This window comes from Bison bison, unplaced genomic scaffold, assembly GCF_000754665.1.
Source record: "Bison bison bison isolate TAMUID 2011002044 unplaced genomic scaffold, Bison_UMD1.0 scf7180017864105, whole genome shotgun sequence".
Taxonomy (NCBI): Eukaryota; Metazoa; Chordata; class Mammalia; order Artiodactyla; family Bovidae; genus Bison; species Bison bison.
In genome coordinates, this window is record NW_011494677.1 from 8,839,999 (window position 1) to 8,856,317 (window position 16,319).

Consider the following 16,319-nt stretch of genomic DNA (forward strand, 5'->3'; position numbering starts at 1 on the left):
AAAGCTAAAACAGGAACAACAACCATTCTGTTATAAAATTTTGGATGATAATTACGGCTGACTTGCATTGTTGTACGGCAGAAAACAAAACAACACTGTAAAAATGTAAAACATTTTAAATGAAAAGTATATAAAAAACTGTGGACACAACTTTGTAACAGAAGTGCAGGCAGCACAGTAAGAAGAAATGATGAGCAGAGACTTTTAAGTTTGGGGTTTGCATGTCTCTTTTACAAAATATACAAGCTATGTGGCTTTGGACTAGTTTCTTAATGTCTGAGTTGGCTTCTAATATCTATAAAATGAGAATTATAATTCCTACCATGTAAGACTATCTTATGGATTAAAGTTAACTATATAAATAAGCGTCTAATACAGTATCACACAGAAAAAGCTCAACAAATGGTGGTTATTACTTATTATCACCTTATTGAGTATCTTGCACACTTAGAAGTTATTTCCTAATCATCATTTCTCAGCCGTCATCTTACTTCACCTATTTGCATCATCTGACACAGGTGATCATTTATTCCTTATTGAAATGTTTTTCTCCTTGGTATCCAGGACACCTAGGTACCCACACTTCTTTTCTAGTTGCAGAATTTCCTATGGCTGTTAATGGCAACAAAAAGTATTCACTTAAAAGACTGCTAAAGACTGGTTCTAAAACTGTGTGCCACTATCTTATACTTTAACACTTGTCACAAAATAACACAGTTAAACACTGATATTTATGTGTCTGTCTCCTCTAATCCACTGTGAGCTTGTTGAGAATGAGGAGTGTATTTTAATTTTATGTTTGAAGGCTTAACACAGTGCTTCATGCTAGTAATGAAATGAAAATTATAGTTTGCTTTTGATTTACATTAGTGAAAGAGAAGAGGGGATACATATAATCCAGCTTGGTGAATATGACTTTGAATTTGTGTAAAAGATTTATACCACGTTTCAACACAGGCCTGTGTGATGTATGAAGCATTCCCTAAGAAAGAACAAAACCACAACTGCGAAGCCATGATGTAAGTCAACAGAGTGTTGCCTAACTTCATGATGTATAGTGTATTTCGGTTTTCACTAAGATTTTCATTTTGACCTAGATGAAATCCTCTGGGATTTTTCAGGCTAGGGTAATCAATTCATCTTGGTTTGCTCAGGCCATTCCTAGTCTCAGGAAACCCATTCACCCCAGGCAAACTGGGATGGTTGATAATCCAACTCTAGGCAGACTTCAAGCTGAATGACTCTTGGATTCTGGACCTGTCTCAAGTCAGAAAATAGCATGTGTGTCTCTGAGTGTGTGCGCCAAGGGCACACATGCATTTGCGATGAGGTAAGACTTACTGCTGCTGCTGCTAAGTCACTTCAGTCGTGTCTGACTCTGTGTGACCCCATAGATGGCAGCCCATTAGGCTCCTCCATCCCTGGGATTCTCCAGGCAAGAATACTGGAGTGGGTTGCCATTCTTTATCCAACAAACTCCTTTCCTAAAGATAGGCACTACTTATAGTTGTATCATCTGAGATATTTTTCTATGTTATATGAAGGCATGTTTGTTTTCCTCTGAGTTCTTTGTGCTGTTGCTTTTGTCACACAAGGCTTCCCTGGTGGGAAATGCTCAGATGGGAACGAATCTGCCTGCAATGCAGGAGACCTGGGTTTGATCCCTGAATTGGAAATATCCTCCAGGGAAGGGTATGGCAACCCACTCTAGTACTCTTGCCTGGAGAATTCCATGGACAGAGGAGCCTGGCAGGCTAAGTCCACAGGGTCACAAAGTTGTACACAACTGAGGGACTAACACTTTCACTTGTCACACACAGATTACACAATATTCTTCTGAATTGGCTTTTTTTTTTCTCTTAAAAATACTAGTACATATAGGTCCATCTTATTCTTTGTATAGTATTTCCACTGTGTAAAGTGAAAGTGAAGTCGCTCAGTCGTGTCGGACTCTTTGCGACCCCATGGACTGTAGCCTACCAGGCTCCTCTGTCCATGGGATTTTCCATGCAATAGTACTGGAGTGGATTGCCATTTCCTTCTCCAGGGGATCTTCCTGACCCAGGGATCGAACCCGGGTGTCCCACATTGTAGACAGACGCTTTACCATCTGAGCCACCAGGGAAGTCCTGTGCTATAATTATTTAATAACTATCACCTTGTCAGTTCAGTTCAGTTGCTCAGTCGTGTCCGACTCTTTGCGACCCCATGAATCGCAGCACACCAGGCCTCCCTGTCCATCACCATCTCCCAGAGTTCACTCAAACTCACATCCATCAAGTCAGTGATGCCATCCAGCCATCTCATCCTCTGTCGTCCCCTTCTCCTCCTGCCCCCAATCCCTCCCAGCATCAGAGTCTTTTCCAATGAGTCAACTCTTCGCATGAGGTGGCCAAAGTATTGGAGTTTCAGCTTTAGCATCAGGACTGATCTCCTTTAGAATGGACTGGTTGGATCTTATAAACAGAAGGAAATAGCAACCCACCCCAGTACTCCTGCCTGGAGAATCCCATGGATAGAGGAGCCTGGCAGGTTACAGTCCATGGGGTCGCAAAGAATAGGACATGACTGAGTGACTAACACCTTATAAATGGACATTTATAAATGCTCCATCTCTGCTCTGGCTATCTTAACAAAACATATCTCATTCAAACTTACCATTGGTTAAGACAGATCAGTGTGCCCCTTCTACAAATAAAATACTGTATCAGCCATTAATATAAAACTCTCAGGAAGATATAATAAATGCATAATCAGAGCTTATTAAATTTCCTTTAGGCATAGAGTGTGAGGTATAGCTAAGAAGTTCTTTGAGACAGTGAAACTTAAATCAGCATCAAACCAAATTAAAAGCCAGAGAATCAATACGGGCATGAGTCCATGGAAATAACTATATCTCATCACTGACACCTGTCTTTAGAATAGGTATTTTACATAGTATCATAACAAGTTTCCTTGTAGCTTCTCAACTCTTGGGCTATTATAAAAATAGTTTAAAAGAGAAAAACTATCTGCAGAATGAAAACTGATGAACCAAAGTAGAAATAAGACTTTAAAAAGATACCTTAATTCACTTCTTTCCCCAGTATCTCCTTTAACTTTTCTTTTTTCTACAGACCACACATTATTAGATCTTCTAATAATAATGTTTTCTTTCCCATTATGAGTCTTTTTCTCTGGTGCTGGGACACTTGGTCAGCAGTTCTCTAAAGCAAAGCGCCTAGAGCTCATGCACCTAATAATAGCTACAGTCCCATCACAGTGGACTACATCAAGACTGTTACTTTTCATTAGTAAGACATACTATTCCTACAACCTAGGAGCATTTAACATATTAATGTTTGTAAGTCTCAATCTCTGAAATAAGAGAGTAATAATAGTACTGGCTTCTTTACTGTGTTATTTTCTGGTGAAAATGAAATAGAAGATATAAAAACACTTTGAAATACAAAGTATTTTGTTAAAATAATAGCTAAAATCTACTGGGTACTTTCTATGTACTAAAGTGCCTTATATGTATGAATTTGCTTACTTTACATAACCACTACCAGGTCTAGAGACTATCATTATCTCCACACAACAGATAAGGAAACTAAGAAACATGGGGATTAATATGGCAAGCTAATAGCAGAGTCAGATCAAATACAGGGAAGTCTGACCTCAGAACTCTCACTCTGCCTTCCTTCCTTTCCTTTGGCTGGGTTCTGACACTCAGATTCTGGAGAGGATGTTCAGAAATGAATGAGTATGGCTGAGAGGGAGGGGAAACTGCTGTTGGTGGGCAGGGATCACTTTGGTAGTTCTGACTCAACTCAGCATTCAAATCAGACCCTATCAATATTGAGAGTGTGCCATACTATTGGATGAGTGCCCCAGAAATGTAGGACTTCTTTTTTTAAAAAAACTGAAGTACTGTTGTGTTATTTTCAGGCATATGGCAAAGTGATTCATATATATATATATATACTTTTCCATTATAGGTTATTATAAGATATTGAATACAGTTCCCTGTGATACACAGTAGGTTCTCGCTGTTCATCTACTTTATACATAGTAGTGTGTATCTATTAATCCCAAATTCCTAATTTATATCTCCCCTTCCTTTTCCCCTTTGGTAACCAAGAGTTTGTTTTCTATATCTGTTAGACTGTTTTGTAAATAAGTTCATTTTAGATATCATATGATATTTGTCTTTGTCTTCCTTTGCTTAGGAAGTAAAAGATAATCTCTAGGTCCATGTGTGTTGCTGCAAATGGCATTATTTCATTCTTTTTTATGGCTGAGTAATATTCCATTGTATATGTACATCATGTCTTCTTTATCCATTCACCTGTTGATAGACACTTAGGTTGCTTTCATGTTCTGGCTATTGTAAACAGTGCTGCTGTGAACACTGGAGTGTATATATCTTTTTGACTTAAGAGTTTTCATCTTTTTCTGGATACATGCCCAGGAGAAACATTACTGGATCACTTGGTAACTTTATTTTTTTTTAGAAACCTCCATACTGTTCTCCATAGTGGCTGCACCTATTTACACTGCCACCAACAGTGTAGGAGGACTCCCTAGAAATGTAGGACTTCCTAACAAAAGAAGTGATTCAGAATAAGCATCAGAGGACATGGAAGAATAACAGAATACTGAAATTAAAGAAGATAATTTATCTGCTTCTTTCCTAGTGCTGGATTTTTCTATGTATCTCTAATGGATGGTCATTTGGTCTCTTCCTGAACTAAATCCCTCCAGTTGATTCCAGTGCTTCTTCTGACTGGGTCAATATCTCTCCTTAAAGTGTGAAATTCTAAGTTTGGTGCTAAATCCAGAGATGATCTGTTGAGCCAGATCAAGTAGAGTGAGATGACAACCTATCAGAGTTATTGGAGGGAAGCTTCCAACACTGTACTGGGAGGCTGGACTAGCTACCATTTAAGTCCTCTTCCAAATAAAGTTCAACGAGGTAGAATAATGATTGATATTTTACAGCCTCAAAGAGAACGCCTTTCCAAAGTAACATATGTAGTTATCTTTAGGAAGGAACCTAAGGCACTTGAAAATTTGTAGAATTTATGAAATAACTAATAACATAAAACTTCTATACTTCAATTGCCTTAATAGTAAAAGTTTATTTTTTAAAGTAAGACTATAAAGGACTATCGGACAGGGGAAAGGAAATGAACAGACAAGAAAGAGCAGGTAATCCATGGGGTAATCTTTGTGAGGGCAAAGCTCTGAATGCCAACTTAATTAAATTTTAACTTAACATTATCATTGTGGAAACTCCAAGGGGATTCTTCAACAGCCAGAAATTTGTGTTTCTCTTTACCAGCCGCAGAACCAGCAGAAGAATTGAAATGTATGCATGAAAATGAGTTCCTAGCATCCTCTCACAGGGTTTGTATGGGAAAGAAAAAAGAATGTTTAGCAGTTTCAGGGGGTACAATGTTAATTTTGCATTGTTTAATGAGAAACAGCTGGCAGACTTTATGGAAATCAGGTTGCGTGGTCTGACAGTAGCCTGATGTTTTATACTTTTCAAAAGAAAAGTTTTTGGACTATTCGAATCTCACCTGAATTCCTTTTTACAATTAATATTTACAATCTAAGGTTTTCAAATCTAAACATCAAAGATTCTAACTAAAGTTCGACAGACAGATGCCTTATTCTGTAAGTACAAGGAAACGAGTCCACCGAGTTTCATTTAAAGATTATTTATGGGGAAATCATTTCACCTTAGACCCTTGGGGAGTCATTTAAAATATAAACTGTGAGAATGAGAAATTCCTTTAGCTGATTTTAGTGTCTCCAGAGCTCCAGGACTTGGGAGACATAGTGTCATCTCAAAGTTCCTTCAGTGATCAAGTCCTGTTATTTCTGAGTTTGCACATATGAATTCAGCAGCCAGAGGCAGCCAGGTGCGGAGATTTCCAGCTCTATTTCTTGCCCAAGTAGGTATTCCCTGCCCAAGGTTTCCAAGCTCCACTCTCCACAGTGGCAGCACCAATTTACATAGCCACCAACGGTGTAGGAGGGTTCCCTAAAAATGTAGGACTTCTTAACAAAAGAAGTGATTCCTTGCCCTTACTCAACTCTAAGGGTATTGTGCCCTCTCAGAATCTAGGAGATAACTTTAAAGGGCATTTTTATGGTATTCAGAGTAGGGGATTATCATGTTACTATTGAAAAATAAAAATATCTTTACAAAAGGAAAAAATCAACATATAAAGTATTTAATATTTAGTTGATTTCCAAATTTACTAACTTGATTACCCAAATATGTATTTGGGTAAATATGAATGGTATTTATAGTGTTTTTAAGTTTTACTCTTGATGCCATTTTTAGCAGAGAAGGACATTTTATTAGTCACTGAAAATAGTCTTCTCTTAAAAAAGAATATTATTTAGATTCTTAATACTTTTAGAAATTTCCTTTTATAATTCTAAATTAATTGAGGAAGTGAGGGAATGGATGAATATGCTTTTGTGTGTGTGTGGAGATTTCATGAGCAATTATTATACTTTAAAAAAAAGGCAGCATACAAAAATAACCAGGTGAATGTTTGGGTCGCCCTTCCGGATTATATGTTGAAGCCCCAGCCCTCACTGTGACGGGATATTCCAGGAGACAGAAGATAGGACTTCCAGGAGATAATCAGGGTAGATGAGGTCATGAGGGTAAAAGCCCTCCAGATGGGATTTTGTGCCCTTATAAAGAGACAGCCAAGAATTCTTTTTCTCTCTTGGCAAGAAGGCAGCCCTCCACAAGTCAGGAAGAGATCCCCTCCTCAGAAAATGACCAAGCTGGCACTTTGATCTTGGATTTCCTAGCCTCCAGAACTGGGAGAAATGAACTTTTGTTATTTAAACCACCTAGTCTATGGTATGGTAGCCCAAGCTAACTGAGGCACCAGATGGTGGTACACAATGAATGGCTTACAATGTTTTTATATGATGGCCAAACAACTCTTTCTCATAATACCAATCCAAAGCTACAGATAATATCAAGGTTCTTCAATCCATAATGAACTCTCCACTTTTTGCTGCTTCTCATTAGGCCAGAAGAGTTTCTGAAATCAGACTTTCTTTGTAACTAAGGAAGCCTTTTCACAGACTAAGGTTCACCCTTCACTTAAAAGGATTTAAGAGCTGATGGGGGAACACTCTATTTCAAGTGATATTAAATAAACAGTTTAGGCCAAAGAGATCATAACCAATCATAATCATCAGAGAACTATTTTAAAATATCATTACCATGTAATAATTGATAAATAATTATATGTAAATAACACCACTGACAATTCCACTACTGAGGAACTAGGAATAGCATTAGAGTGACCTTCTGTGTTTCTTCCTAATCTCCTATTCCCTTAACACTCTGCCAGATGGATGTTTTTCAAGCTACTGCTGCAGGTGTAATTTAACCTACCCTGTAAAGTCTGGTTCATTTGGAAAGACAGAGGAATCACTTTAGATTCTTACAAGGCTATACTGAAGTGTCACGTTTGTAATTTCACTTCTAAATTGAATTTTAATAATGAATCATACTCATAGCAAAATGATTTCATACTCACTCCTTTTTTTATCCCTCAACTTGTCTATACGGAAAACTGCAGGAAACTTGGGTCTTTTGGATATGAGTATAGGAGAAACCAGGGGCTTCCCTGGTGGCTAACTGGTAGAGAACCTGCCTGCCAATGCAGGAGATGCGGGTTTGATCCCTGGAGATCCTCTGCAGAAAGAAATGGCAACCCACTCTGGTATTCTTGCCTGGGAAATGCCAAGGATGGAGGATCCTAGTGGGCTCCAGTCCACGGGGCTGCAGAGTCAAACACAGCTTAGTGACTTAATGCGAGCATATAGGAGAAACCAAAGTTCAGAAGAGGATGGCTAAGCTGAGCTAAACTGAACTCCTGTTTTACCACCTGCTTTTTTACACATACCCCTTTCTACTAAAAATTTTTTTCTCAAAGAGAGAAACAAAACATGGTTGGCATGGGTACTAATTACCCTCACCAGTAGAGATGTCATGGTAGACAAAATAGAGACTGTTTTAGTAGAAGTGATTCCCTAATGAAAAATAAAGAAGGCATTTTCAAGCCTTTATTGTTATAAAATGAATATAAACAAGCATAAAGATTTTATACAGTATATCCCAACACCAGCAGGCAAGAACACTTGCTCTCAGTGATTTCTGCCTTACAGTATCACACGCACTACTCAGTAAGATGTACTTTAAAGAAGTGATTTGATTAGGTACATAATTTAAGTATTTGAATAGTTCCCTCATGCAGACTTAACTGCACTTTGACCTTCCTATAATCCCAAGCAACATCTAAACTATGAGCCAGAAAAGCTGGAAATTAAAAAATGCTCTGACCTTTTCTAAACCAAGATTTGGCAGGAACAGAGGAGGATGATAAAGGCCACTGAAAGCCACAGGGATCTACACATGTGTCCTCAGATAACACTAAGACTTTCTTAAAGGTGAAAAATGCTGTATGTAAACTTTATTCTAGATATCAGGTGTGTTTTATCTCATGTAACACTACTGACTCTTACTGACTCTTATATAATCCAATTCTGTATTATTAACTCTGATGAAAAACAACAAAACACATAAAAATCTTAAGATGTTAGAGCTGAAAGGTAAATCTGAGTTCATGAGGCCCAAACCCATCATTTCTTAAGCTAAAAGATTGAGAACTCAAGAGATATAATAAAACTTGCCACGATCATACAGTTAGTAATAATTTTAACTTAAAACTTGGTCTTTTAGCGTCAATGTTCTGCTTTTTCCTGCAATGTCATGACCAAAAAGATGTGCATAAATTTTGTGTTTGTGATTTTTTTTTTTTTGCATTCTGAGAGGAAAGTATCTTAAATTGTAAGATATAAAATAAGTGAGCATATCAAAAGAAATATATGTTTGGTGATTTATTTAAAAATGTTCACTATTCTTTCAAGTAGCTAAGAAAGAACCATTTTCAGTAATCCACCTGATAAGAGACACAAACTTTCTTGCCCAATAGATAATATGCACTGAGTTATATAATAGGCACTGAGATGTATTTTCGCATAGGGTATTTCAGTTAGCTACTAGTACATAACACACTACCCCTAAAATGGTAGGTTACTTGGGTGGTTCTTCTGCTCTGTGTGGTATGAACTAGGTGTTAGGATGGTTAGTGTCACCTGGAGGCTAGACTGGACACTCAACTGAAGCTAAAAGTCTAGGACACGTGGAGAATTAAAAGTCATTCAGAGGGTGGGATGACTTGAGAGAATAGCATTGAAACATGTAAATTATCATATGTGCAACAGATCACCAGTCCAGGTTCGATGCATGAGACAGGGTGCTCAGGGCTGGTGCACTGGGATGACCCTGAGGGATGGGATGGGGAGGGAGGTGGGAGGAGGGGTTCAGGATGGGGAACACATGTACACCCATGGCTGATTCATGTGAATGTATGGCAAAAACCACCACAATACTGTAAAGTAATTAGCCTCCAATTAAATAAATTAAAAAAAAAAAGAAAGAAACATAAAGAAAAAAAAAAAAAAAGAGTCATTCAGATGGTTAACCAAGTTTGGTGGGGGTTTTGGCTAGAGGCCTCAGTTCTCCGTTTTCCACGTGAACTTCTCCACACAGCTGCTTGTGCTTCCTCACGGTGTGGCATCTGGGTTCCAAGAAAGAGTATTCCAAGAGCAAGAAACTGCAGCTACCAGGCCAATTCCATGGGCTAGTCCCAAACCTGGCATAGCATCACTTCAACTTTATTCATCAAAGCAGTCCCAGTCGTTGTTCACAGGTTGTATGGGAAAGGACCAGTCAAGATCATAAATAATGAGAGGCCTGTTCACTGAGGGATCTTCAAAGTAACAATGTGAAGATTGTTAATATCCATTCCAACATGATATTTAGAGAAGACTTACACTGAAGGAGAAAGCTGTTCACCAAGAATACCGTATGAGAATATGACAAATTCATATAATCCTAAAATTTAAGTATGAATACAAAAAACATTGCACTAATCCTATTTATCCTTTGTACCTCACTGGATGTGCTTAAAATGGAATTCAGATGAACATCATGGAATTATTTTTCAGCCAGATATTAATTTTTAATAAAGATATTCTTAAAATGGGCATATGTGTCTTATGAACACATTTCTCAATTTATAATCTGTGAAAATAAATTTATTTATTACATGTGATATGGGGTGGGCAGGGAACAAAGACCAAGTTTCAAGACAATTAATTCAACTGAATGTGTTACAGATTACCTGGTAACTTACATTTTATCTAAATGCCACCTGGGACTGAGCTTGGATAATATACAATTTAAGTGGAGAACTGCTACTGCTACTGTTAAGTCACTTCAGTCGTGTCTGACTCTGTGCGACCCCACAGATGGCAGCCCAACAAGCTCCCCTGTCCCTGGGATTCTCCAGGCAAGGACACTGGAGTGGGTTGCCATTTCCTTCTCCAATGCATGAAAGTGAAAAGTGAAAGTGAAGTCGCTCAGTCATGTCCGACTCTTAGCCACTCCATGGTCTGCAGCCTACCAGGCTCCTCTGCCCATGGGATTTTCCAGGAAAGAGTACTGGAGAACTAGGGACTGTTAAAGTACTCAGAAGTATGTATGTGCATGCTCAGTCACTCAATCATCTCCGATTCTTTGTGACCTCATGGACTATAGCCCCCCAGGCTCCTCTGTCCATGGGATTTCCCAGGCAAGAATACTGGAGTGGGTTGCCATTTCCTTCTCCAGAGGATCTTCTCAACCCCGGCATCGAACCTGCATCCCCTGCAATGGCAGGTGGATTCTTTATCATTGTGTCACCTGGGAAGCCCCAAAACTAAGTATATGTCCATTCTAAATATGTTCAAAAGCTTTAAAAAATGTATCAAAGGAGTGGGGATCTAATTTACTGAGGTTCTATTGTGGGTTATATTAATCACATAATTTCATTTAATCCTCTCAAATGTCTTGTGGAACGGGAATCATTACACCCATTTGGTAAAGAATACACTGAAAGCTGCAGTGCCATAGCCACACGCTTAGAAAGCAGACAAGCAGAGAACAGAATCCATCTGTTTGGCCTAAAAGCCTATTTGCTCTTTCAACTCTATCACATAGTTTTTTATGGTATCTTCGAGGGATGGTACTAAACTCTACTTTATTTCTGATTGATCTCCATTAAAAAATAGTTTTTAAACACCTTACTTTCTCCATTTCCAGAGTCTTATTCATTATTAACTATTTTATGGAAGCAAACATTTACACAGTAGAAATCTGACATTTAAAGAAACTCTTTCAGTAATCTTTCTGAATTTAAAACATGCTTCTCCAGTTGTCTTTCATCTAAATTTGTGGTTTCTTACAGAAGAGCATACATGTCTAAATACTAATGCCTTCAAAATAAAAGAGCTAGGAAAGAAAACCTCACCTCAAATCTACATTGTATAACTGTATCACAGCCATAGGAATCACATTTTTAGGCATTGGCTTCAATGTCTACGATAGTATCTTAATCATTCTATCAATTTTGAACTCCGACTGAACCAATACTATTAAATATACAGTTAGCTCCCATGACATTAGCATAGTGACCTATCCACGGTATGTACTGAGTGTTGACTGAATGAACAAAAGGAGCAGAGAGGAACCACCAGAAATTACACTGAAAATAATGAAAATAAAAATTCCAACCAAACTTTACTTACTTTCAATATTTAGTGATGTAAAGTTACAGAAATGGTAGGCACAGAAAATGCATGCAAAGACACATATTTCGGAATACATACAGTAATGTCAAACTCCAATCTTCCTTGTTATAAGGAGGGGATAAATTTAGGACATTTATTTTGGAAGGGGATAAAGGCAATCAGGAAAGGGACACAAAGAGACCTAAAAGAATTCTGAAAAGGGTTGAGTGTTGGAATAATTTGAGATGTATTCAAGTATTTATTTTCATGCATTGTAAAATCCTTATAAAAATTAATATTGAAAAACGAGATGACCACCATCTTAAATTTACATATCAAACAAGACTAGAATATTTGGATAATTGCTAATAAAACATCTGATCTTGACAGAAAATGCTGTAAAGGGAGATTAAAGGACAAGAAATATAAGTTCAAAAATACAAGAATTATAGAAGAGAAGCAATCTGTTTTAAGGACCTGGTCACTACAATTCAAAATAGGAAACTGGAATGCTATGTCTAACTATATCAATGCCCTATGTTTCTAAAATGGCCAGCATTAGAATACACGTATAATTAAGTGAAAGTAGCATTTTAAAACAAAACATTACTAAAAACTTTTTTGCCTTTGCTTTTTAGGGAAAACAACAACTGGAAATTTTTAGAGGAGCCAAGCTCTGCTTTGATTCACATGTAAAATAAAACAAAATATAACAATACAAACTGCTTAAAACCTTATTCACTATTTTCAGACTCTACAGGTTAGAAAACCAAATGTTTGTCGGAAATAAAAATTTTAACCACTCAGATTATTACCTAATTAGATAATCATCAAGTCACAGTATAGAATTAGGAGACTTTAAAATTTACACTGTCATTGTATAAGCCCACATACTACTTGAAAAAGGAATACTAAAGTCTAAAACCCCCACATATAACTTGGCAATTTCTCCACCTGACATTTCCATGGGCTTTTAAAATTTACAAACCAAGAATCACAGTAAAACCAGAGCCAACCAAAGATTCAGGTAAGCATTAAGACAGTCATTTAAAAACCTGTTAAAAATGAATTCGATTCTGCATTGTGCTCTAAAATGCAGAGTCAAGAAATGAAACTTCATATGCCTTACTATACATGTAAAGCATCTGTGTCTTCTTGTTAATGTACCATCGGACTTCCTTAATTCTAGATAAACAAATGAATTAAATGGCTGGAAAAACACTGAATATATCAGTTAGACTTGTAATTTAGCAGCTAGATTTGCTTACACATTCTCTTGACATCAACAGCAAAAAAACAAAGAGATTTTCATAACTAAAGGATCTTTTCCCAGCCTCCCTCAGCACCTAGATTATCTACCATTCTCTGGCTTCAGTGAAAGTGGTACATCTAATAAGAACTGCTCTGTGCCATAAATAAGGGTAATATCTAAATATGCACGTTATTCAATTTTAATCATGAAATTTTATTTGCATTTTGCATATTGATGAACAATATTGAACGATTTTTTATGTTTTATGCATAGCACCAAAACCCAATAAATGCTTAGGTCTAATTTTCTTTTTCTAGCTAATTTGAGAAAATTGATAATCTAAAAAAGTATAGAAGCACATTTTGGAAAATTATTGCATTATTTATAATGTTACGAGACCTTCAGTATAATAATAATACCTGAGACATTTAAAATGTTCTACCTATTACGATATATAATTCTCCTCTGTGTTACAATTACTCAAAAATAAATTAATAAAATAATACTAGTAATAATATATAAAAACAGAAAATACACAATTTCCCATTCATATACTTCTGAGTTAAATTCCTACATGGCAAAGAGTACAGATGTTCTTTTTTTCACTCGAAGGATAAAATTATGTTCTTCAGGGAACATATTCATAGCCTAAGCTTCTTACATGCAAAGTGCCAGGCATGGTCCGGTACAAAAGAGAGCTAACAGACGAGTAGAAGAAAAAGATATGTATGAATAACTACAATTCAAGAACTCTGTGGTAAATGCCACAGAGTAATACAGAAAAAGAACCATAGGAATTTAAATGAGGAATATATTAGTTTCAGCTACAGGAATAAGGAAAGGGTATCCTCCTTCGGGGAGAAGGAAAAATAAAGAAGTTCTACCTATTTGTGTAGGGTTGAGGCAGAGAGAAGAGGTAATCTGTTAGTTATCAGAGTTCATGCTCCTTAATTATCATGATTTACTGAGCCAGAAATGGGGTTGTCAAGGTATAAGGGTGAGGAAGGGAGAAATAAGGCTGGGATAGAAACTGACTCCTGTTACAGTAATCTCACATAAATTTTGTAATATTAAAATGGCTGTGAGAAACTGAAGCAGACTGGGTTCTCAGAGAATTCTGTCTAAAGATATAGCTGCACTTACAGACAAGATGGCCTTTTTGTGCGTAGTGATAAAAGTCACCTATCTACTAGGAGGATACAAACAAAATCTGGAACTCAAAGTAACTCAATAAAGTTAAAATTTCCAACATAACTTCAAAACTGAAGGGAAAATGAGCAGTTATCATTTGAAAACATCTCCCCAAAGTCACTCATAGTACTGAATAAATCTTTGCTAATTTATAGTTTAATTTATAAATAGTTTAACTTTCCAAGAAAGCAGAAGTCTCTATTTATTCAGAGATAAATGGAGACACGTTAGATGGATAAATGTTAGGCCACGTGAAATAATATTCAAGCCATCTTCAATAACAACATATATTCAGAAGGATTTAATTCATGCCACTATTATATGAATTTCATTAGAATAGGGATAACAGTGTGGAGGTGCCAAGGAAAGCTGAAGAATTTTAATCTACAAAATTACCACTCAGAGAAAAATGGTTTTTTTAAATGCAAAACAGCTCATTATTTCTAAGGGGGTACCATCTTTCTGATACCATCCATAGCATATTTTTGATATAAATAATTCCAAGGCAGTTAATTATTTAAATATTAGGTACAAGATAATTTTCTTCAGTGTCTACAGATTACTTTAAAATTGTTTTAGGTTTTAAAAATATAAAAGCTATTGTTTAACATTAAAAAATTAATCATCATTTTAAAAAAGACTTTATACTACAAAGTATTTTTAGGTAAACCACTGAAAAACTTTGCAGTTAAATACCAAAGGACATAAAGGGTTACATTTTCAGTCTAAATTCAGCAAGAATACTAAGCAGAGAATGAAGATACCAACTGCACATTTCATATATTACCTTATGATAAGTGTGTATTAATATAGATATTTTTCACTGCTCTAATCTACTTTCTTTCAATATATAATGACGAAAACTTAGCCAATGGGGGGAAAAAAAGGCAGGGCTGTTACAACAGACCTGAAAAATCATTTGCATTTTCTCAGCTTGAAAAAGTATTGGTTATCTAGCAAACAAATTTTCCTCTGCCAGAAAGAAACAAAAAATACATATATCCTAACAAAGATGGGTAATTAGGACATAAACAAAAATTTTTAATTTTCATAATCACACACAGAAAATAATATATGTTGTTATAATGATAATCACCGAAAAAGCTGCAGTTCCATTTAACAAATAACTTTCAGTGTCTGACATTTAAGAGAAAGGGCTTAAAATCCTTGCTTCACCAGCTCTATGAATATGTCACAACTGCCAATAACAGATACGACAGCATTTCATTTACAGCAAAAAGATGCCAGTGAAATGCAGCCATATATATATGTATGTGTATATATATGTATACACACACACACATATATGCCAACTTCAAAAATTTTAACGGCAAAGCAAAAAAGAATCACTGAAGGGGAATACTACATCTGAAATGACTTACCTTTCGCCCATCACTTGCATGGCAATTCACATTTAGAGGAGTCAGTAAAGCCATTAGTTTTTCTTCATTACCACTCCTACAAAAAGGTAGGAAGTCAATTCCTATAAAATTATAGTGCTTCTTATGAATATTTATGGATATTTTTCACAACAGAATGGAAAATCATATGACTTCTTTGATTTCTTTTATATGGTTCTGAATGAATGTCTTTTGCTACACTTAATTCAATTCAATCAATATATTCCTAATTAATTTCTGTTAATCATCATATAGTGGTATATCTTAGATAAGGGAGCTTTCTACATTATTATTTGCTTTACTTATCTGCATAAAGTCATGTTCTTAATTACAAACAAACTTTAGTCTGATAAGTGATCTAAAACACTGGAGTTAAACATACAAAATGTTGTAAAAAGCTAATCAATTAAATTATAAATGAACAAGAACAAAAGAAAATGGATGAGAATTTTAACATTTACTTTATGCCCCTCATTCAAGCTTGGCTAGAAAAATTTCTAGAGAGAAATACAGATATAGTTATTTAAGTACTTCAAGAATATGAACCGAAGAGCTGGGCAACTCGGTTTGCAGGTACCTTAAGAAATGTTCCAAATAAATTAACCTTATAATCATCACCATATTGAAAGACAGTCTCATTTAATACACTAACCATGCAAAATAAAGTATACAAAGATTTAGTATAAGGTCTTATCCACATTATCGCATAAAATCCAAGCAAGACAATAACATGCTTTAATTTTTATAGACCTCTACCTGCCCTCCCCCTT

General features: G+C 36.1%; 1 protein-coding gene across 1 annotated transcript in view; it reads right to left on the reverse strand.

The window, feature by feature from the left end:
• Nucleotides 1-16,319, reverse strand: part of TNKS (tankyrase, TRF1-interacting ankyrin-related ADP-ribose polymerase) — a 161,604-nt gene that overhangs the window by 62,915 nt on the left and 82,370 nt on the right. Inside the window, exon 6 of the mRNA XM_010838821.1 lies at nt 15,532-15,607. Within this exon, the coding sequence (XP_010837123.1) occupies nt 15,532-15,607 (76 nt within the window). The remainder of the gene's footprint in view (nt 1-15,531; nt 15,608-16,319) is intronic.